Source organism: Pagrus pagrus (genome assembly GCF_965226575.1).
Source record: "Pagrus pagrus genome assembly, chromosome: 13".
NCBI lineage: Eukaryota > Metazoa > Chordata > Actinopteri > Spariformes > Sparidae > Pagrus > Pagrus pagrus.
In genome coordinates, this window is record NC_140197.1 from 17,893,448 (window position 1) to 17,917,524 (window position 24,077).

At 44.4% G+C, this 24,077-nt stretch overlaps 4 protein-coding genes across 4 annotated transcripts; 2 read left to right on the plus strand and 2 right to left on the minus strand.

The window, feature by feature from the left end:
- The first annotated feature begins 151 nt into the window (after nt 1-151).
- Nucleotides 152-2,181, plus strand: rps2 (ribosomal protein S2). The gene is made up of 6 exons (XM_084372662.1): nt 152-311; nt 398-487; nt 1,075-1,182; nt 1,293-1,626; nt 1,875-1,966; nt 2,050-2,181. The coding sequence occupies exons 1-6, from the start codon at nt 177-179 to the stop codon at nt 2,134-2,136; spliced, it is 846 nt and encodes a 281-aa protein (XP_084228788.1). The 5' UTR covers nt 152-176; the 3' UTR covers nt 2,137-2,181.
- Nucleotides 2,182-2,919: 738 nt separating this feature from the next.
- Nucleotides 2,920-4,969, minus strand: ndufb10 (NADH:ubiquinone oxidoreductase subunit B10). The gene is made up of 4 exons (XM_084371044.1): nt 4,743-4,969; nt 4,283-4,421; nt 3,552-3,691; nt 2,920-3,068 (listed from the first exon to the last, which is right to left on the minus strand). The coding sequence occupies exons 1-4, from the start codon at nt 4,888-4,890 to the stop codon at nt 2,980-2,982; spliced, it is 516 nt and encodes a 171-aa protein (XP_084227170.1). The 5' UTR covers nt 4,891-4,969; the 3' UTR covers nt 2,920-2,979.
- Nucleotides 4,970-6,843: 1,874 nt separating this feature from the next.
- On the plus strand, nt 6,844-10,798 carry LOC311268164 (large ribosomal subunit protein uL3-like). The gene is made up of 10 exons (XM_084371629.1): nt 6,844-6,976; nt 7,544-7,736; nt 8,028-8,196; nt 8,276-8,411; nt 9,192-9,378; nt 9,452-9,612; nt 9,711-9,812; nt 10,216-10,311; nt 10,471-10,590; nt 10,688-10,798. Exons 1-10 carry the CDS (start codon nt 6,974-6,976, stop codon nt 10,745-10,747), a joined length of 1,227 nt encoding a protein of 408 aa, XP_084227755.1. The 5' UTR covers nt 6,844-6,973; the 3' UTR covers nt 10,748-10,798.
- Nucleotides 10,799-10,810: 12 nt separating this feature from the next.
- Nucleotides 10,811-23,054, minus strand: LOC311268163 (testis-expressed protein 2-like). The gene is made up of 12 exons (XM_084371628.1): nt 22,652-23,054; nt 16,919-18,232; nt 15,870-16,070; nt 15,193-15,475; nt 14,529-14,716; nt 13,976-14,176; nt 13,319-13,418; nt 12,578-12,710; nt 12,346-12,483; nt 11,867-12,076; nt 11,596-11,716; nt 10,811-11,509 (listed from the first exon to the last, which is right to left on the minus strand). Exons 2-12 carry the CDS (start codon nt 18,107-18,109, stop codon nt 11,363-11,365), a joined length of 2,913 nt encoding a protein of 970 aa, XP_084227754.1. The 5' UTR covers nt 18,110-18,232; nt 22,652-23,054; the 3' UTR covers nt 10,811-11,362.
- Between the last annotated feature and the right edge of the window lie 1,023 nt (nt 23,055-24,077).

Consider the following 24,077-nt stretch of genomic DNA (forward strand, 5'->3'; position numbering starts at 1 on the left):
ATTACACAGTCGGAGATATTTGTAAATATAGATGGGCAGTCCATGTTGTTAAAAATGGCGGAGGATGGAGGAGTGGGATAAATGAAATTGCTAGACATGCTCGCTAATTTAAGCGCTTTCTTGCGTTAGTGATTTATGGAAACATTAATTATGATTTCTGTTTTGTTCTGTAGCAAATGGCGGACGACGCCGGTGGTAGAGGAGGTTTTCGCGGTGGTTTCGGCGCAGGTGGCCGCGGCAGGGGCCGTGGACGCGGCAGAGGCCGTGGTAGGGGCCGCGGTGCCCGCGGCGGCAAGTCCGAGGACAAGGAAGTAAGTTTGTGTTTTAAATAAGCACTTTGTAAACATTTCGCTGAAAACCAAGAGCAGTTTTTCACGGAGATGTTCTGTTCCGTCAGTGGGTGCCAGTCACCAAGCTGGGCCGCCTGGTTAAGGACATGAAGATCAAGTCCCTGGAGGAGATCTACCTGTACTCTCTGCCCATCAAGGTAAGATGTGTGAGATGTTGTGTTGCACGCTATCAACTACATAGAGGTTTTAAACTGTATTACTTAAAGTTCTGAGTTGCAACTTCTTGAATGAGCGTTAAATATTATGTTAGTCTGTTTTTTTTTTTTGTACAGTATGAGGGGAAAAATACACTAAAGGAATAACTAACTGGGCGTCTAGAAGTAAAATGACCAAGATGGTCCAGGATTTCTTTTAATTGTAGAGGCTCGATCTTAATACATGTGCAAAATGTGGTTAAAATATTGTAGATGGAGAGCAGGGTCCTGTTTCTAATAAATAAATTGAGTGGTATCGACGCATGGGTCTGTGTGATCGTCGATTTTTGACTTTATGGAAGCAAATCTAGTGTATTGTATAATAGAACTGTTGTAATATGCTTGCAACGCCATAAGTTTATGGTTTAATGCAACTTTGTGGATTGCTACAGCAAAATCTCCTAAAATAAGGAGATGCTGTTGAGATGGCGGCAGTCTCATAATCAGAATTGCACCATGCAGGGGTAGATATCTCATTTTACAGCTGCGGTGGTCCATCTAATGCTCAAATCTGTTTATTTTTCCTGTAGGAGTCTGAGATCATCGACTTCTTCCTGGGTTCTGGTCTGAAGGACGAGGTGCTCAAGATCATGCCTGTCCAGAAGCAGACCAGGGCTGGTCAGCGCACCAGGTTCAAGGTGAGTTATCACTAATCTCTCCTTAGTAAAGGCTTCATATTATCAGTGTTGTCTTCCCATACTGCTGCTGGTCCAGATTGCTCATTATTTCCCTCTGGTTTGGTTTACAGGCCTTTGTTGCCATTGGCGACTACAACGGCCACGTGGGTCTGGGTGTGAAGTGCTCCAAAGAGGTGGCCACCGCCATCCGTGGTGCCATCATCCTGGCCAAGCTGTCCATTGTCCCCGTCAGGAGAGGTTATTGGGGTAACAAGATCGGAAAGCCCCACACCGTGCCCTGCAAGGTGACTGGTCGCTGCGGCTCTGTGCTGGTGCGTCTCATCCCTGCCCCCCGTGGTACTGGCATCGTGTCCGCCCCTGTGCCCAAGAAGCTGCTTATGATGGCCGGTATCGACGATTGCTACACCTCTGCCAGGGGCTGCACAGCCACCCTCGGCAACTTCGGTAAGATCCCCCTGAGGATTGTGTCTGTCAGTTTTCTCCTCGCTCTGCCCAGCTTCACCTGCTGTGGTGTTGTTGACGTAATCAGGAGAGAAAGAAACGAGTATTGTAATGCACGGCAGAAAGACGATTTCAGTGGTCTCCTCTGTTCCCCTTTTCAATACTCTACATTTTCTCAAAAAATAATAGCAGTAGTACTGAGCTCGGACTGTCATCTTAAACATCTACTCATTGTTTCATTTTCTCATCAGCCAAGGCCACCTTCGATGCCATCTCCAAGACTTACAGCTACCTGACCCCTGATCTGTGGAAGGAGACTGTCTTCACCAAGTCTCCTTACCAGGTACAGTACACAGCTCACACTTGATTTGTCATGGTTTTAAACATGAGGTTTGTGTATTAATAGATTTTCTTTTCTCATTCCAGGAGTTCACCGACCATCTGGCCAAGACTCACACCAGGATGTCAGTGCAGAGGGGACAGGCCGTCAATGCCGCCACCACCACCACATAAATGTTTTATACAGAGAAACGTTGAATAAACGTTCTGAAAACACCACGTTATGTTTCCTTCTTGTTACTTGTGCCGAGGTCATAACAGAACAGGAATGTGTTAAGTTTGGAAAATGCCTAATTTTGTGTTGAAGGTTAGGAATTTGAATGAGAAATGCAGTCTGGTATTTCATCTACACTTATAATAACAAACTTAATATTCAAAATACTATTCCACCATGTTTGTCTAAACATACAAAGATGAGTCATTGGTAAAAAATGACACTTGGTGAAAGGGAATAACGTTAAAATCTTTTTGAATCTCCTGTTCATTGATGTCCTCAATGGACAGGCCAAAATTTTAAGACGGCTGAATTCGTATCTGTAAAAACAGCCTCATAAGGTCTAACCTAATCTCTGCATGTTTTTTGGTTGACTGGAAGGTTTAGGGTTTAGATTTTGGAAATGAAACGTGTTCAAATTACTGATACAGTAAATTAAAGCTCATTCACTACTTGTTATTTAGTTGTATATTGCAGTAATCCATGGCTGTAACAAGGTCCCACAGTCACTAGTCTAATACAATCGAGACATATCCTCTGTCTCTCCACATAGACAGTCACTCTGTACAACTGAGGGTGTATCGACTGAATAAGACAATGACTTAGAAGTTAACTGTTTACACTCCATAGTACGCCGTAGTGTGCAAAACTCAATAAGCTTAATATGCAGGAAAACCACTTTGATGTGAAAAATGTTCAATCCACACGTTCAGTGTCACAGGTGGAAAAATAAAACGACACAATTGATCACATACATTTTATTTTACAATTATTACACAGGACAGATAGTTGGAGAACTGTTCTTAAGCACTCTCAGCCGGAGCGGCCATCATCCGTTCTTTTTGCTTCATTAGACATTTCCTCGCACTGGCGTACGCGCCCAGGTCTCCATCTGGAAGGAATTAAACACATTTAGTGGTAGCCAGGCAGAAGATTAGAGGGACGAGAAAGAGGACATGTCAATGACCATGCAACAAATAATCAAATTTACAAAATGCCTATTACGCTTTCCCAAAACATTACGACGTTAGAACAGGTGAAAAACGCTTTTTTTTTTCTCCCCAGGATAACCTCTCTTATATCCTCAAGGTTTTTTTTCTTTCATCTGTAGAACAGGTGGAAAAAAAAGTTGCCTTGAGAATTTATCTGTTATATTTTAATTGTTATATAAACTATTACCAAGTATAGTTGCTAAATACATTTCTGTCGGTTGGTTCAGCACTGCACCAAAACTACATTTTACAATAACAGTAGATCTTGCATATATCATCCCTTAGCCTGTCAAAGAATTTGCCACGTCAGATTTCTAAATGCTTGTACATTGTTCTTTACATCAAATCACACATGTCTAAGCTCCAAGCAGCATGTTACTTACAGCGAGACTGGAAGTCCTTGGTCGCCTCGTTGAACTGCTTTATTTCGGTGGCACAGTTCTGTACGTAGCTGGCTCCCTCTCTCTGCTGGCAGGCCCTCATACGCTCCTGGATCACCTTCACGATCTCCTGGTCCACTTTGCTGAGAGGTGAAGACAACAACACAGGGAGACACTCTTACTCATGTCTGATGGAGACATTAACTTTCTGCAGGGAGGCTACAAGAAGCACATTATCTCCAGAGCTGACAGAGGCACCCTGACAACTACAACAACATTACAGGTGTATGAATTCAAAGGACTGATATAGTAAATTAAAAATGCATTCATTACTGTTGTACATTGCAATAATAAGTGGAAAATATGGATACAATCTAACTATGGGCCCCTACTGACCCCACATTTTCATGTTCTCACTTGCATCATATTGCCTTTAAGTGTCCATCAGGTCCAGAGCACATCACAGACAACATATGGCTGCTACTATTCATTTTCTAGAATAGGCTACTAACTTTTCCAATGTTTGCTATGCAAAGACATCACAACAAAACAGATCTGATCCACAAGACAGGGCTTCAGGATTAGTAAAAAATACTGTGATTACTCAAATTACCACTGAAGATTTCTGGAACTTTTGTCAAGCATTTTTATTTCAGTTATCATCACCCACAGAGCACCTTGGCTACACAATAGTCCATTTTGACGAATAACTCTTATCTCGACCAGTTACTTACTAGTCTCTCCTCCACTGCATCTCGGCCTCATAGTAGCACAGATAATCCCCCTCCTGGCACTCGGTCAGGTCAGGGACACGGCGAAACTTCTGGTGGTAGTAGACAGCCTTGTTTTGAGACCGAATGCTGTCAACAACATCTGGATGAAAAGAGGAGAAAGAGTTCAGGACATGGTTGAACTCAAGCAAGAGCACGACGGCTGTTGGGCTGTGATTTGTCCCTGAATGACGCTAGCTAGCATAACACCTTAGCTACAAGTGCATAGATAGCTAGCTCACTCTGGCCATTATGACCACGAAACAGAGCCTTGTGGTTGATTCAGAGTGATATTTAGCAAGGAAGCTACAGTGACATCATTGTTATAATGTATAAATATACCGACAATATGTCTATACCGCTTCTGATAGCTCTGTTGTTGTGCTAGCCTGTTAGCCCAGTTAGCTCCGTTAGCTTCGGTTACCTCTAAATGTGGTGACAGGCAGGTCCACGGAGTAATAAAAGAGTTTGGACAGGATCACAGCTGGGTTTGGCAGTGCCGTCTGTTTGTCCACAGCCGGAGTCTGCCGAGGAGGCTCCGGATATGCTCCTTTATCATAGTCTGAAGGCATTTTGCCTCTTTTTTCTAATCAGGAGTCGATTCGACCTCGACAGCTCTCCCTGCGAGTGGCGCATGCGCAGAAGACACAGCGCAATGGCGAAATTAGAGGTCACTAACATAAAACTGTAAAGTCATATAGATTGGTATTTACCTTTGTTATTATGGCATTATTATTGAGTGCCAATATTATTCCGTATGAGGACTGTAGTATAAGCCCAATTACAGTATGTTAAGAACATAAAGGTCAAAGGGGAAAGGTCACAGGTGGAGCTGTTGTACTGTGGAGATGCAGCAGGTGATGCTGCTGAGCTGACAACCTTCACTGCACAGTGCGAGCCAGTGACAGTCTGAGGCACTAAAAACGATCTGTAATATTAGTCATCATGAGCATTTTAAAATGCCAAAACTGAATATTTCAAGTTGTTTACAAATAAACAAACATTTATGTCTTTGTTTGTTTATGTATGAGTTGGGTTGGGTCGTGACAAAACAGTGGCAATACACATTTAATTAGATTTACATGATCAGATTACAAAAAATAAATTGGTATAATCAACCCAGATTACTTTAGTAAAATAATATCTGTCTATTTTTTTAGTATAAGATATATTATATTTTATATATTTTTAATGTTTCATTTTGAAATAATCCAAAACTATTCATATCAATTACATTTTTTGTGTGATCCAATTGATTACGTTACACTTTGTTATAACCATCATGAATAAATGGTCTATTTAAAGTCAATTAAACTTTAGTTAATAGTTATGTCACTGTTCACAAACAATTAAGTGATTTATAAACCATTAAAGGTTTATGAATACCATTTACAACTTTATAATCGCTGTCCAAATAATGTTTATAAAACCACAGTATTTATTTAACATTTACAAATGGTTTATAAAGCATTGTATTCTTTGTTGAACTACAAATTTACAGTTTGTTAATGATGGTTACTATAAAGTGTTACCAGATTGCCATGTAATGTGAATTCAGTAACTGGATACATTTCAAAGTAATCTGCCGCCAAAAATTATCTTAACGACTTAAAATTGGACAATGCAGCTCTGATAAGCAACACTGACAAACACGCGTATATCAGCTTTAAGATATTGAGCAACACAGTAAACACATCTGTCTTGCTTGCCTTCTGAAAGTACTCTGGAGAAAGATACAGATCCCTCCAACGCAAGAAAACCTCTGATGTCATGTGCTCAGATGTATATAACATGGTGCAACAGCAACCACCTGAAGCTCAACATCAGTTAGGCCAAGGAGGTGGTGGTGGACTGATGGAGGAACAGGAGGCCGCCTGCCCCAGTCATCATCCAGGGGGAGGAGGTAGAGAGGGTGGACTCATACAAGTTCCTTGGATCTTGCATCACCCCACTCAGGTGCAAAACTGACAGGCGCTCCTTTGTACCCACCGCCATCAGACTCTACAACAGCAGTGGAGGCTACAGTCTGTCGTCTCACTGCTCACACACACATACACCACCCAAACCCCAAAGCAAACTCAGGACTCTGACACTGTTTACTTAACTTGCTGCTACCAATCACACCGTGTCACTTTATAGCATCCCTTGCAACTTTATCTTTCCATTTGTAGTTACGTCCTACTTTATTTTAGTTTATTTTATGTTTATTTATTTTTATCTATTCTATTTCATATCTTATATATTACAAATATGAACACCTCAAATTGCAATTGCAATCATTTGTTAGTTTGGTTAACTTAGCAAATATTTCTATCAGAAAAAGAAAAGACTGTGTCAGTCCCAGAACAGGTGGATGTCGGCCTCACGACAATGAAAACTTTCTTCCTCCTTTCTCTCTCCTTTCTTGGTCGTGTGGTTCCTGTCTGCTGGGCCTCGTCACCTCACCAGACCTCTGACTTTACCCTCTTCCCTCCTCCTCTGTATCTTCTTCTGTCAAACCTTGGCAGAGATTGCCTTGTTTGAAAGCGAATACGGCTCCTCAGCTGGGCCAACCACCAAATTAGAGCCCTTACACTCTGTATCATCTTATGTATGACCCTTACAGCAGCGCTGGCCCCTCTCTCTTTCTATCCCTCACCTCGACAGTGAGCAGACATGGTCAGTGCTCCTCGTGTTTTCTGGTTCTTTTCTACCATAAAGGATACTTTCATTTGGATTGTTGTCTGTCTTGTGACTTCTACATGTGTGCATGTGTCACTTTGTTTGGCTATCGTAAGAGAAGACGGAGCATACTGAAAGTTATCTTGTAATGGCTACCTCTGAGGAGACCACGTGGAGGACTGAGATGGCGACTTCTTTACATGCGGCATCCCATCGTCTGAGTTCTGTTTATTAGTGCAAACACATGTCCTGGACAGAAAGGCAACACACCTGAAGATTAAGGGACTCTATGACATGATATTCTGTTAATGTCCTATGTCATTTTATTTTTTATTTCCTAAGGATTTTCACAGGATTTAAATATCTGAAGAACTTTTGGGAATGTCGGCCAAAAACATTTCAAAAACAGGACAAAGGACTACATTTTATTGTTCTGAATACGGGAAAGGATTCACGTGTCTCTTGTGGCATTATTGTAAAAATCATTGTTCTACATGTGGGTTACATTTCCGTGAGTTTCGTGTTAATAAGTAGCATTTCTGTGTGGCTTTTGTCCTTCTCCAGTCTCACCGCAAGTTCCATGCACCCCGCCATGGCCACATGGGGTTCCTGCCCCACAAGCGTAGCAAGAGGCACAGGGGCAGTGTGCGCACATGGCCCAAAGACAACCCTAGCCAGCCCGTCCACCTCACCGCCTTTCTGGGATACAAGGCTGGCATGACCCACACCCTGAGGGAGGTGCACCGCACTGGCCTCAGTATGCACGACTGAACTTACTGCAATGTGGATGCATGGGATGACTAAGATTTATGTTTTTGCTGTTTGTTTGACAGGATAATGGGCAGATTTAGTGCAGTTTGACTCGTATGAAACATGTCAAACAGAGACTTAAAATATATACTTCAGTTTTTTACCCCTCTGCTGTTTATTATCTTATAATAACCCTGAAATGGCTCACAAATGTACCACTAAAATGCAATGTGATTGAGCTTCACTGAACACTGGCAGTTAAAACATCTCAGCACATCTTTCCATGTCTCCGCCACAGAGCAAGCAAAACGAGAGGAAGTAGAGGCGGTCACCATCATTGAGACTCCTCCGGTCATTGTGGTGGGTGTCGTGGGATACATTAAGACCGTCCGTGGCTTGCGTTCCCTCAAAACCATCTTCGCAGAGCATCTCAGTGACGAGTGCAAGCGCAGATTTTACAGAAACTGGTGTGTGATTTCACATGGTTCCCCTGCTTAAATGACACTGCCGTCTCTGATTTCTGAATGGAGCTTTTCTTTTTTTCAGGTACAAGAGCAAGAAGAAGGCCTTCACCAAGTACAGCAAGAAGTGGCAGGATGAGACGGGGAAGAAACAGCTCAACAAGGATTTTGAAAGGATGAAGAAATACTGTTCAGTGATCAGGGTTATTGTTCACACTCAGGTAGGCCACAATTCAATCAAGGTTTTAAAACACGACAATTGCTGTCTCACGTCTAATGATTGGCAGCTACTCACAGCCAACCTCTTAAGTCCACCTCATCACATGCAATGGAAAGAAGAGCTGCCACACCCCAAATCTCTGCTGTCGAGATCCAAACAACTCTGGCAACGACGCTCTGTCTGTTGGGTGCACTGCAGGTTTACTGCCGTGTCAAATGGCAACTTAAAAATAGTTTTATGGGCAGGACCTGGCTGCTCACCCAGGATTTGCAGAGGGAAACCTTTATGCTGGCAGTGAACAATATGAAAGTCAACCAAGATCTCTACTCTTGATGCAGCGTTGCTGGGATCATTTTTTTTTTGGATCAAAATGTGCTTTTGAATATCAGGGCTGTGGTAATTTCCCTTATGTTATTGCTCAGTTCAAACATGATCTTGTGCTGAATCATAAAACTAATTATTAGAAGACAGAGATTAAACGATCGGTTGATGGACAGAAAATTAATCGGCAACTATTTTGATGATGAATCATTTCAAATGTCAAACATTCTCAGGTTCTAGTAAGGATGTATGTAAGGATTTCCCCATTTTCTTTGCCATATATGACAGTAAATAAAGAGTCTTTGGGTTGTGGATTGTGGGTTGGATAAAAATTAATCATGAGACAATTGGCAGAATCATCAATACAGATAGTGTCAACCCTAGTTGGGTAGTAATCCTGAAAAACCTTCCCAGACTTCCAGACTCCTTTCACTTGTTTACGAGCTTCTCCATTTTCCAGATGCGAATGCTGCCCATAATTCAGAAAAAGGCCCACATCATGGAGGTGCAGCTAAATGGAGGAAGCATCTCTGACAAGGTGGACTGGGCAAAGGAGCACCTGGAGCAGGCTGTGCCTGTCTCTGCCGTCTTCTACCAGGATGAGATGATTGACATCATTGGAGTCACCAGGGGCCATGGCTTTAAAGGTTGGAAACACGCTCTGACTAGTTGTAAAATACTCTGATATAAATACTTAATGCTGGCTCTATGTGCTGATAGGTGTGACAAGCCGCTGGCGCACAAAGAAGCTTCCCAGGAAGACCCACAAGGGTTTGAGGAAGGTGGCGTGTATTGGAGCCTGGCATCCGGCCCGTGTTGGGTACACCATAGCTCGTGCTGGTCAGAAGGGCTTTCACCACCGCACTGAGCTCAACAAGAAGGTTAGTGGAGAGTTTATAGTCCAGTTTCATCACCAGGACTTCATCTTCCACCGTTCTGAGGGAAAGTATACATTGATGTGTCCTCCGTGTGACCTCAGATCTACCGTATCGGTAAAGGTGTGCACATCCAGGATGGAAAGGTGATCCGGAACAATGCCTCCACTAGCTACGACACCAGCCAGAAGACCGTCACGCCCATGGTACTCAACTTCTTTTTCTGTGACTAAGATTTTAATACGCACTTAAAGAAATGATCGGCTTATGTAAATACTGGTAACACTTTCTATGAAGCCTATATCTTTAATGTAATGACCACACCTGCAGAACACACTGACATGTCATAGGGCAGAGGTTTTCAAAGTGTAAGGCAGACCTTATGAGGGGGGCTCCAAACAGTTTTCAGGTGAAGAACAAAGAATGGAAGTGAAAAAAGGGCCACAGTCTCAAACTTTGGAAAGCCCTGGCATAGGATTATAGCATTATGAGTATTCAGAGTACATATCTGATTATTAAAGGCTTCATAGAAAGTGAAAGTAGATATTTTCCTGAACAGTCTTCGTTCATTTATTTGTATTCCTGTTCCCTGTTGTCCTGTCCCTGTAGGGAGGCTTCCCACACTATGGTGAAGTGAATAATGACTTTGTCATGGTGAAGGGCTGCGTGATCGGGGCAAAGAAACGCATCCTCACCCTCAGGAAGGTACAGTGTGATTTTGAAAGTCTAATTTTACATCTTACTGGAAGCTTGCAGTATCTGACTTCACATGGAACGGATAAATCATCGAATTCACTGTCAAGTAGAAAATAAGGCTTCTGATTCATGAGCTGTGTGTACATCTTTTTGTATTCCTCCACACAGTCTTTGCTCGTGCACACGTCTCGCAAGGCCAACGAGACCATCGAGCTCAAATTCATCGACACCACCTCCAAATTCGGTCACGGCCGCTTCCAGACCGCTCAGGAGAAGAGGGCGTTCATGGTGAGAAAAGTTTGATGTGCACACAAATAAGATTCATAAAAATCATCCCCGAAACCTTCTTCACGGTTTTCAACACCGACCTCTGGTTTACCTGCAGGGGCCGCTGAAGAAGGACGCCCTGAAAACGCTGCCGGAGCCTCTGATTGAAGAGGTCTGAAGAAGATTCTTATGTGTCAATACTCATACAGTAATAAAGAATTAACACAGATTTTAAGCTTCGAGCAGCTTTTTATTCACTGATAAATCCACGAGCAGATCAACGCATGCACCATTGCTCGAACATATTCAGGTCAGATTATCATCTCAGTGTTTTTCAGTTTCTAGTTTGTTCAAATTCGCAGTCAACAAAAGGATCAGCGGATTAGAAAATGGATGGATGGTCTGTTCAGTCGGCATTTTTTTCACATCTTGTTTTGACGTGCAGTAAAGAAATCTAGTTTGTCAGTCTTGCATCTTTTATCAGTGTAAGCATTAAATTAAAAAAAAAACATCCCTTTTGCAAAACCAGTGTTTCACGTTCTCTCACTGGTGTCAGGGTGTTCAGTTATCTTCACAGTAGGGGGCACTGTAGCGCCTCCCTCTCGGTCCTGAGGTCTCTGCCGTGCTCAGCGTCCCTTCAGTAGGCATCTCTCCCGCACTGGTTAGGATGCAGGAGAGAACCGAACCCGGCTCCCGGCTGCGGCAGCCTCTGAATCTGTTCGAGATTCACAGCAATAGCAGCACAATGCTTATTCTGCATCAATATGATCCCATCTGCGGCCTCAGAGGGACGCTACTCTGACAGGTAATCCTGGGACTCCATAGAGGACTGATGGGATGAGGAGTGGATTGAGGATTGGTGGGACGCGGGTGGGTTATCCAGGCCAGATGTCATCAGGGGCAGATACAGATCGTCCATGTTGGGCATGACAAACACTTTCTGTTGAGGGGAGAAGGACGACAAATGAATATTGAGTGCAGAATAAAGTTAGATATTATTGTTTTAAGATACAGAAGATGTTTCACCTGGAACTCGCACTGCAGTTTCTTTTCGATCCACTCGGTGACATGAGTGAAGGTGACCTCCCTCTCCCCAAGAGTGGGGCGCACGTTAAGGTCTAATCTGGGTGGCACCCGGAAACTGTACCTGAAGGAAAAGAGTGAGAGAGAAAAGACAGGGTAAGAATGAAACACAGAAGGAAGGAAGGAAGGAAGGAAGGAAGGAAGGAAGGAAGGAAGGAAGGAAGGAAGGAAGGAAGGAAGGAAGGAAGAGGTGAAAAAGAGAGAAGCTCAGTACCATATCCTGTCGGTCGGGGGAGGTGGGATGTTGATGGCCAGAGTGCCAGAGAGCTCCAGGACCTCGACGCTGAGCATCAGAGGCATGTTGGACACCTCGGCTATCTTCTTCCTGATGTACTCGTTCTCCGTGGCTTTCTGGAAGTACTTGGACTTCGCTATCTTGTCCACAAACCTCAAGATCTTCCTACTTGTGCTGCCACCAGTGTGCCTTGGGGAGGAGAGCGACGAAGGTGCAACGAAGTGGAGAACAATTAATCCAAAGACAAGTTACAAAGTGCTTTACAAAGACATAAAAACTTGAGAAATTACAGAAAAGCACAGGTGGACTGCTTTTAAACACCTGCTGTTACATGACTGACTAGGATGCGACCTCAAGTGCAACACGTGTCAGAAATTACAGTGCGTTGCAGTTTTGTGACCTACGATCCATGTTGTGTTTGACTTCTCTGGTAGAAAACAATAAAGCTGTTCATTCACCCTTCAGCTGCTCCTGCTGTGCTCTTGTCTCCCGGAGACCCCTGTGGCTCAGAGGGGGGGGCTTCCTCTTCATCGGACGAGCCTGCGCTGGACGACTCTTCATCACTATCGGCCAGGATACACAGCCTGGGCTTGGAGCTGCAAAACACACCAGTGGTCCCTTTAATGCAAACTACTGAGCTTAGATGACTAATTTCTCCTCAAGCATGTTCTCATCCATTTACGCACTCACCCGACTTGCTGCATCTCTGGAACGCTGTGAGCCTCGTCCTCTACATCTTTACCCAGCTTGCACAGGTTCATCTTAGTCTCCAGGGTCATCTGAAGGCAGCCTGTGTACACCACCTCCAGCTCTAACCACAAGCCTTGGTGACATAGGGAGGAAGGAAAGAAAACAGCTCACAGGTAGCAGGTAATGCTTCTTGATCTTAAGTTTGGTTTGTATCTGGCCCGGCACAGCCTTGTTGCAGGAGGGACATAAGACCAAGAGAGGGTAGCTCAGACCTGTTATTGTCAGGTGAGCTTAGTGGAGGCCGAGAGGACGGATAATCCTGTTCGCTTACGCTGAAGGCAGGAGACAATGGTAAGTTTTAAGGGCAGGCACAACAAACTCTGTGCTGAAACAAATGAGATTACGGCCTGAGCTGACTGCAGGACTGTCTGCAAGAAGAAATCTGTTGGGAAAACCTTCTTTCGTGACGCCTCCACATACAGAAAAGAAAAACCACGAGTCTACAGCCAAGCTAGCAGCTCACTGGGGCTTTAGTTATTAGGCACAGCAATGCTTTGATCTAAATTCCATCATTTGGATGAAAAAATGTAGCCGCTATATAAAGTTATTACAATTTTTCTGAGGGGGGACATAAATGTCTGCATAGATTGCATGGCAATCCTTCAAGTCGTTAGATATTTAACTGAAAAACGCAAATGGGAACCTCAAGAAAAAGTCAGAGGATCGTTTAGTGCATCATACCTCTGCGGTCCAGTGTGGGTTTGGAGGTGCTGAGGACTTGAGGCAGACACGTGCCCATGTCCAGATCAGCCAGAGTCAACTCGTTCATGAAGTACGGCAACTATAATGACACAAACAACAACACCTTCAATTAGTCAACGAGCAGCGTTCATGTCAGACATAAAAACGTCCAAAAAGAAATCTGTGTAAAAAAAATACAAAGGCTCCACAGAGGAAGCTAATTACTTCAGACAAATGAGCGAGCAGGGGAAACCTGCAATGTGTGTGAGTGTGAAGGACACAGGAGTAAGGTAGTGGTGTAAAAAGGATGGTGTGTGTCAGGGAGGAGAGACGGAAATGAGTAATGAGATGTCATCAGCGCTCCTCTACTCCCCACCTCCTGCCTCCTGAGGGTGTGCATTATCAGCAGACTCACAACACACACAAGCAGGAAAGAGAGCTGCAGCATTGACGTGCCTTAATGTCACATCTTTTGACCTTGTGGACAAACCAGCGCTGATGTTCATGTCATAGTGACACACTTCGTATAGAGATCTCTGACCTACTATGTTACCTACTCGTGTCATTCGTCAGTATGACACTGATGATGCTGTTGATGATGGTGTGAATGTGAAGATTAATGTGAAAACACAGTTTAGTTTCCTCATTCAGCTTCACCTTGATCTTGCTCAGTTTCTTCTGGATCTTGTGTGCCACCTGATCGGTCCAGTACTTCTCTCGGAGAAAATCCCAGAAGATCCTTCCCACCAGGGAGTTCACCCACGTGGGCTGGCCCTCGGGAGAGCATCCCCCTGACCCTGGACTCGCGCTGGGCTCAGCTCCAGCTTGACCTCCAGATCCATGCTCTTCGTTGTGAATCTGCAGGGAATAACAAATGGCTATATAACCTGATAGAACCAATCCAAAACCATCAGGCACGCTGCAGATGCACCACAGTCAGTTCCTATTAATATCCTTCCAGCCAGGCGACACCTGATACTTCTTCACGTTGACTTTTGGTCTAGTCAGCGAGGATGTGTTTGGCTGAGCCAGCATCCGAGGGCTGGTCTGACCTCAGGGCAGAACAATGGAACAGTAGCTGATATTGACTTGTGCTGATCAATAGGAGTTATGTAAAGTATTAGCAAGACATGCAGAGGGTAGAGAGCAGAGTTCTGATATCTGCTCATGTGATACTAAATCTAAAAGCAAAATTAAAGTGTTTATTGACCTTCTTGTTGGTTGTAGGGCTTCCCTTGTCGCTCTGGCAGGGGCTGGGGGCGGGATTGCAACTCTGGGAGATGAGCAGTTGAGTCATGTAGGTGCTGTAGTCCAAAAGCGTTCTTGTTTTCATAGCTCCAGGCAAGTCAGGCAATCCCTCTGTGTTTTCTTTTATAGCCTCTCCAGCACACAATGTTTCTGAGAGTCAGAGAAGAGTCAGAGAAGAAAGAGTCGAATTCTGCACGATTCTATTCAACAACGACTTCATGCATCTTTAAAGGTGTACTTGACAAGAAATGGCCAGAATTTGAAGGTAGCTCCACAACTATAGGGGGCAGCACAACCACTAACTGCTGCGCTCATTGCACTCTTTGCTATAGCTATCGTTGGCTGTAGTAACTAGTCTCCGTTAGCTAATAAGCTCAGTTAGCCATGGAGCTAGTGGCAAGCTCAACCAGGTTCAGCCGTATGAAACTGAACTGAACACAGCCTCTGAGACCGACAGTAAGGAGGCGATTTACAGCAGCTCCAATGACGACTATGACTCTTTAAATTCTGTTGATAATGTTGGTTCCTTCGTTGAAATTCTGGCCATATCTTTATTACCCCTTTAAAACAAGGGTTTTGTCGCGCTGCATTGCTCCTCATCACAATGAACCAAAACATCTTCTCACCTGTGCTCTCCTCCCCGCTCACGCTGCTCTTGGCTCCAGCCCGCGAGGCAGACAGGAAGTGCTGGAACCACTCCTCCTTCTCTCTTCCTGTGCGGCCAAACAGGTACAGGGTGACAGGAAGCTGGTGGTCCGCAACCATAACGTGTCTCTCTGCCTTTTCTTCCTCCTCCTGCCCTTCAACCACACTCTCCTCCCCAGCCTCCCCCTCGGCCAGAGTCAGGCAGACAGGGTATTTCTTGTTCCAGACCCTCTTGCGAGCCAAACCAGGTGGCAACAGAGACACCTGGGATAAACATTAATGGAGAGGATTATAAAGGAAAAGTGTCATTGTCTTTTTAGCTATATTTTCTTTCTACAAGAGACGCCGGCAGGCAGAAATTGTGTCGACAGTTTGCCATTGCGACATTGATTAGACTGTTAGCATTATTCTGTTACTCTACTGGAAGCTACTGCCTCAGTATGTCAGTGGGGCAGTAGCCGGGTCAAGTTTATTCAGAGCATCATCACTTCGGCCGTAATCCTTCTGGTCTTTCACCTCCGTGTTAGATGACAATCCAGGTGCAGAGAGATGAGAGTGAAGAGTTCAGGCGAGAGGTCACCTTGTCTCTCTCTTCTAACTCCTCTCTGAGGGAAATGCCTGCTACCCAGAAATGACAATATTTTACGAAAGTACTGACCTTACAGTTAGCCAGCTGGTAAGTGCGAGAACGCAAAAATGAGGCCTCGTGGGGCGTCTCGTCGAACCCTGCCCACCGGGGGATGTTGGCACGTGGGTACGCCAGGCGCAGCCGGCTGCCCTCCAGGGTGACATAGACAGAGTGAGTGATGGAGGGGTGGAAAGTCTCAGGGTCGTAGCTGTGTGTCTCATTCATCCAGCCCTGGAGAAAATTAGGAGGGTGTTTAGTCGGTCACAAATCACTTCACATTTTCTTTTCCTTTGATACTGAAAGCTGTGTTGAGGTTAGATTCAGGTCCATTTGACTGACTAAGTGTAAAGATATACATCAGAAAATATGCAAACCTGGCAAAGGCTCAGGCGAATGAAATTCATATAGTGTTGCAAGCTGTGACAATACAGCTCAGCAGGAGGGGAAACACGAGACACAGCACAGTGCATCTGTCTCATTTAACACTGTGGACAAGCCTATGAAACTGCACTGCTGTACAGCCTGCTGTTACTGTAATAACTCCTCTGTCCTCATGAACTTTACCTTATTTGAACCTGCTAACTCCGCATTTCTAGAGGCAGTCAGCTTCACCCTCTCAGCAGAGCTGTCGAGAAGTGCTCTGAGAAAGCTATTATCAAAATAACCTGCTCTTAAAACGCTGAAACTGCTGCGCTCGAGGGCAGTTTTTTAATGCAGTAATTACCTAAAAACTAATCCATTAATCACCACTGATAGCACTATCTTTAGTAGCATCCAGTGACAGGAAAACAAGAAGCACTCAGGAGCAGGTGCAAAACTTTCTCTGTATACAGAGCAAGATGGCAGCCATGCTAATGGCTCTGTGAGGCTTTATTTAGCAGAGCTGTGCTTTTCTAAAAAAGGGTCCTATGTTCCCCGGTCACATACAAAGCGGGGAACATAGGCCCCGGGGAACATAGGGATGATCCCGAGGGTTGAATGCTTTGAGTCGAGAAAAGCGATTTAAAAATATGTGACCTCACAACGTAAAGTCTATGGGGCGAGCAGGACCATGCAGGCAGGGTTCCCTCATTCATTACCTCAAGGAGTTCTTGATCCATGAGCTCTCCATCCAGTGGATCCATGTTCAGAGGGCTGAATTTGCTGAAACGAGAGCCCTTGTTGCTTCTTGCAGATGAGCGTCGTGGGGCGAACATGAACACCACCACCAGGCCCAACATGAAGCCGCACGCCACCCCCACAGACAGACCTGTCACATAGGAGGGCAGCGGCAACACAAAGAAACCATAGGCTAGAAGACCCACAGGGAAGAGCCAGTGAAGAGGCAGTGATGAGCCCGGCACTGTGACTCGAGACTGGGTGTAAGTTCTATGTTGAGTCCCTCCGGATCCGTTCTGAAGCTCCACCACCTGGATCACATCTCCATAAGTGCGGATTTCCAGCTGGCTGTCTCTGCTGTGGTGTTCTGGGGAGACGGAGGACTTTATTAAGGGGCTCTGTTGGAGTCTTCTCAGTGGACTGTCACACACACCTCTGTGCTCACCATCAGTCCTCCTCCGGCACTTCAGTTCAATATCTTCACCGCCCCCGTCTCTTCCACAGCTGCCTTGGGAGGCCGGTGAGTCTCCAGCACTGGAAGCCCTCCCCTGCTTGGGGCTGCCAGAGCTTTCGTCCCCCATGATCTTACTCAGCATGCTCAGCGGATCCTGCATGGCCTCGGAGAACTTCCTCCGTGTGTCCTCAAGCTCCGCGATTAGCGAGCTGCCCCGGGGTTCAGCAGGAGGCACAGAGGAATGTGATCCCCAGTCTTCTTTCTCACTCAGTTCCCCTGCTTCAGGCCTGGCCTCTGGGATCCTTGGATGCGTAAGCTGCTTCCAGGGATGCAAATGCAGCTTGGAGTCTGACTTGGAGAGGTTGACTTCTGGCTCAACCCGGCGGGAAATCTCAGTGCTCAGGGACTTGACCAGGCTGAGCAGTGGTTTGCCCCGTAGAGAGCCGCTCTCGCTTGGCTCCAGGTCTGTAGAGGAGGATTTGACCAGGTTGGTGGTGACAGGCAGGCCTGCTGATGACGCTGACAGATCAGCTAAAGAGCCAGGGGATGAGGGGGAGTGAGGCAGGAAGGGGGGCTGGGAGCGGCGGCTCAGGTCCAAGTCGATCCCGAGGGTGAGGTCAGGCTGGCTCTCCCTGCCTTGTGGTTTGTCTTTGGAAAAGGCCACGATGGGGCCTTCATCGTGGCGGTCCAGGCTGAAGATGAGCTTGCTCTCCTCCATTGTGGTTGTCAACCAGGAGCTACTTTGAGCGTGTGGTCAAACAAATGGAGCAGCAGGTCCTGAAGAGATGGAGCATGGTGCTAGTAACATCCACCTTGGGTTGCTTCATGTTGAAACTTCATTCTGTAGCGTGTTGAGAAACAAGAAAAATATATTGAAATGTGGTTCTTTTTAACATCTTAGCAACGTTCTTATATTCAACATGAAGCCACTCTGCTTCTTCTCTGACCTTCTTCCTATTCCTGTCTTCTCTGTTCCCTCCTCTCCATTGCTTTTCTAATTTCCTCTCCCCTTTCACCTCTCAACCTTTCTTTCTAATCTCCTCTGTACTCTCTCTTTTGTCCTTTATGCTCTTCCTCCACAGGGATACAGGAAACTTTGTGTGTCTCACACTGTGTGTGTGCTGCCAGTTCACATAAAGTCTGAGATAAGGTGTGGGCGGGTGAGTGCTTTGTTTCTGGAATCATCATGAGGAGTCGTTAGCACAGAGACTTTAATCCCACAGTCACAGCTAATCCCAAATTAGACGCAGTGATCCAAATCATTAGCCTTGTTTGTGTCTAATTGGCACATTAGTCTCTTTACTGGTCTTCTTCTTGTGTCATTTACTGGTGCAGTTTTCTTCTCTTGTTTTTTCTTGCCTGCAACTGTTGGTTGTTTACATCCTGTGAGCAGATTCTCCCAGATGGTTCAGGGATTCAAAACAGCTCTTCAATCCATAACTAAACTCACAGCTAACTGAGGTTTGATTCGAGTTAAACACAGGGGAAAACAACTTCATCTGTGATAGCATCTGCTTTGGTGGATGATGAGCGACAACACCTAATGCAGAAACAAATGACCAACCACCCATTTACCTCACTAAACCAAGACTTACACCCTGTCTTTTCTTCATTACTTTCTCCCTTCCTACTTAACTCTTTCAAACAACTAGAGATAACCAATAATATCCTGGGTTTATCCATCTCCCTGACCAGTAAACGGTGTGGGGAGAAAAGTCAGTGAGCAGTATTCTCCTCTGGAGAAGAGTCACCTTCGGATTCTGCTCCGATCCAGAACCATTTACCTATGGGAGATTACTATTAAACTAGAAAACTGGATTTATCTTCACTCCTGTTTATCAACCTGACTGCAGCAGCGATCCGAGGAGCTGACCTCTGTTTTCAGGTGTTTTATGTACTGTACTATTGAGTGCCGACTGGAGCTGGAGTAACGTGAATAAACACAAATGTCCCTTCTATCAAACTAGCTTCACTGTTGATGTATACACCATTAAACAACCACCACTGCAAAAGAAAGAATGACCAAGCAAGAGGCTGGACAAGGGTTTTGTCATCGACGAGAGTCAGTTTCACTCAAAAACTGAATCTAAAAAAATACAAATTCTTGCATAATGTTGCTTTAACTTTGTAATTTAACTTAAACATTCATGCCAATAAAGCATATTTGAATTTTACTTAACAAGTGAGAGAGACGGAGGGGTTGAGAAATAGACAGGTGAGTCATTGCCAGAGGCAGTAACTGTTCCTCTTCTGACCTTCTGATTATGACTATTAGAAGAAGACCCAGCAGGTCCATCCATCATTTTAAACACCTGTTAAATATCCTCTTTTAATTAAAGATACCATCATCAAATGACAAAATATCTGTTATAACTCACAAGTAAGACCTAAGCTTCTCATGTCAAGAATACAACCAGGAAAACAAGCTGCTTTTTTCCGACCACACCCCAAGCGCCGTCCATTATGCCTTCGAAAGCATAACTATTAGACAATCCCTTTGGGGAAAGAGCGTATGGATCTGAAACAAGCCACAAGCCCTTCACAGCTTGTTTACATGTGACAGTCACTGGCATGAATCATGCCAGGCGGGCTGCACTGAGAGTCAACAGCTACAGTACGATCCAGACAGGATTAACTGTAATCCTTAAAATTAAAGAGGCTTTTTTTGACAGGAAATTCAGACACTTTGGACATGAGTCAAATCTGATGACTCTGCAATCAGCGTCTCTTTCACTCATTTGCAAATACACTGTCATCTAGCCGTAAGCCACACAAACATTATGCAGTGTCACATGTAGTCAGTCACAAGTTGGCTTTATGAGAAAGTTTGTAATTATAGAGATGTGCAGGAAAGAAAAGTGACAAATATTAAACAGACCTACCACACAATATGATACAACGCGATATGACACGATACCATAATATACCACACCATACCATACCATGCCATACCATGCCACACCATACCATGCCACACCATACCATGCCATATATACCATGCCATGCCATGCCATACCATGCCATATATACCATGCCATGCCATGCCATGCCATACCATGCCATACCATACCATACCATACCATGCCATACCATGCCACACCATACCATGCCATATATACCATGCCATGCCATACCATGCCATGCCATACCATACCATACCATGCCATGCCATGCCATATTTACCATGCCATGCCATACCATGCCATACCATGCCATATATACCATGCCATGCCATACCATACCATACCATGCCATGCCATACCACACCATACCATGCCATATATACCATGCCATGCCATACCATGCCATGCCATACCATACCATACCATGCCATGCCATGCCATATTTACCATGCCATGCCATACCATACCATGCCATGCCATACCATACCATACCATGCCATGCCATGCCATATTTACCATGCCATGCCATACCATGCCATACCATACCATACCATGCCATACCATACCATACCATACCGTGCCATACCATACCATACCATACCATACCATACCATGCCATACCATGCCATACTATACAACACAATACAACACGATATGACACAATATGCTATGATACAATGATACAATGATACAATGAGATACTATACGACACGACACAATATAACAGGACACACTACCATACCATGTGATACGATACGATACGATACAACACAACATGATACGACACGATACATTCTTCACCCCCCAAAAAATCAGCAACATCAAATGTAACAGCAGCAAGACATGAGCAACAATCAGTTATTGTCCCGTATATAAAAAATTCTCGCCTGGACGATGCCGATTTACACGGCTGCAGATAGTCATTTGTTACCATGCTGCTCACATAATTTAACGCTCCCACTGGCTCCGGACTTATCTCCTCACTTCTCTGCACACTGTTGCACACAAGGAGAGATATTAATTTTAGCACCAACCTGCTGGGCTATTTGTCAAATCTAATTAATTAAAAGTGCTGCTCCACCAGTGCTTAAGCTGCCCCAGACAGCCCCACATTTACCCTAATCAATTTCTACTTTGGAGTCAATTTGGAACAGTTCATGCTGACAGGGAGAGGAAAACCTCCGCTGCTCTGTGGACTATGGAGTCAGCAGGGATTTGGCAGCTTTCCAGTCAGGACTGAGGATGAACTTCTGCTGGAGTATGAAAGAAGTAAAACCACCAGAGGAAAAAACATTTGATTTGTCCCCTGAGAGTAGGAAGTGGAGCAGATTTTGCAATTTTATATTTAGTACCTGAAGAATTTTTAAATATTAAAACTCTTTGATTATAAACAAATCTCTGCCACGGGACAGGGCAAGTGGTGAAACAGCCTTTATAGAAAACAGGAGCTGCAATCTGCTCCAACTGAAATGTACTTAAAGGAAAAGTTGACCTAAAAATAAAAATTCAGTCATTATCTGCTCACCCTCATGCTGATGGAGAGTTGGGTGCAGTTTTGTCGTCCATAAAACATTTCTGGAGCTTCACAGCAAAACAGCGTTGCAGCATTCTACTAAGAAGTAGATGGGGACTTGTTTTGCTTAAAAAGTGACTGAAACTATTAACCGTCTAAACCTTTCCTCTCTTGGTCACATCTTCTTTGATGCAACTACAGCAGGTCACTTAAATGTGTGCGAGTAGAAGACTTTGACTATTGCATGACAAAGGAGCAGGAGCAGGTCATTAAAATGGATTAAAAGGGAGAGGAAGAAATGACGTGACCTGCAGAAAATCCCAATTTTATCCCGTCCCGTCCCTGATGTCTGTATGGGATTAAAATCCTGCCAAAAAACAAAAATCATGTCTCTCAATCCCTGTCCTCCTCGTGGCCTTTCTATCCTGTTTGGACAAGGACAATGGAATCAAAAAAACAAAACAGGCACAGGACTTAGATCATGAGAGAGGAGGCATCACACACACGTCTCTGTGCTTTAATCCTGTCCTCAAACTACCATTTGACCCTGACGTCTGAAACATTTGGCTCAAGACTGTGTGTTTGTCCGGGTGAGTATCACCTGAACAGTGTGACACTTAATCTCATCAAGTGAAGGTTAATTCACTGTTTATAGACATCACTCAGGCGTTCATGAGCGCCTTTAAACTTTTCCATCCCCCCAGGAAGCAGAGCCATTTGGAGGAGATGCCAAATGCACCTGTCAGTGCCTCACCTGCAAACATCTCAAGTGTTTCATCTGAAATAAAAAAAGAAAAATGACAGCACGGGATCTGCTACTGTGAGTAAAAACCAGAGCACGTACCCGCTTCTGCTCCTGTGATATCAGAGTCAGAGGTTTTCACTCTGCAGGCTGCAGTGATGGCTGTGGATGCTGCAGAGTGCTGCACACGGGGATGCGCACCATCCGCCGACCGCAGCCAGCCAATATCCATTCAACTTTCCTCAGATTGTCGCGAATCCTCGTTGCGAAATCCCCCAAACTCCTTAAAAAGATCTTATCTAAATAAAGAAATATATGTATTTGAGGCAAGCGCGTCAGACACGTTACCACCGACACGATCGCTCACTGCTTCTTCTCCTTCTTTCTTTCCGCTCCAGGAGGCGTCAGACCAACACACAATAATGTGATTATTGGAGTCCTGACTGCGGACCGGACTGGAAACTCTAATCCAGATTAGACCCGGAGAGGCCAACAGTTGACTGAAGCGACTCCTCCTCTCTGCTCCAAACACACACTGAGCTCAACTCTCTCCCTCTCTGACACCGCAGTCCTCAGTACGCAGACTTATGTAATTGCACGACCTGGAAAAATTCATGCCGGAGTTACAGCTCAACACAGTCTTCTTTAAAAGACAGAATCGTCTTTATGCATTGATTATAAGGACACTGCATCCTAACTTCTGCTTTTAAACTGCATGCTTTGCATAAATCTCCCTCTAATTAAGCATTTTATCTCATTATTGGGAGGCAATTTTGAAATTTAAAGGGGCACTATGTTGTTTTGGGGAAGACATTTTAATCAGGAGAGACCAAATCAACAAACTCTCTTCTTGCCATGACTGAATAAACACACATGCTGTTTTACTTTGTTTATATGTGGCGGACCCTGCCACCTTCTCCTCTGAGAACAGCTTGTTTATGGGAAAAATAATTATTTCTGATTTTGCTCTAAAAACTCAAATAAAAATCTGAGTTTGAACTTGTTCTCCAAAACTACATAATGCCCCTTTAATTATGGGAAATATCTGTTATTTGGTCTTTACATTTGTATATATTTGGTAAAAGAGAGTAAGGAAACAGCTAGTTAAAGTGTGTGACAGTGTTACCACACACATGATCTTATTGACATGTAGAAGATGACTTCTCAGTATCAGTTACTGACAGCTGTGAGCACCATGTGCCCCTCAGTGCATTAAAAATAACTCTGCTGTATCTGCTGCCACCTGTCGGCCAAACTGGAGATGAAGAAATGTTTCTTTGGGGGAAACTTCACCTGGAGGAGCAGGAACTAACTCCTAACGTGCATCCAAATGATAGAAAAAGGCTTCCAACTGTCCCATTATTACTGCTTATATGTGTCAATGGAAAATATATGCAATGACTTTGAATGACTTTAAAGGCTTTTCTGTCTGTGAAGTAGGTCTAAACAATATGCAAAATACAAAACAGACGGTGAGAATGGTAATTCTTGCATTTCATTTTTACTGAACGATCTATAAAAATGATGA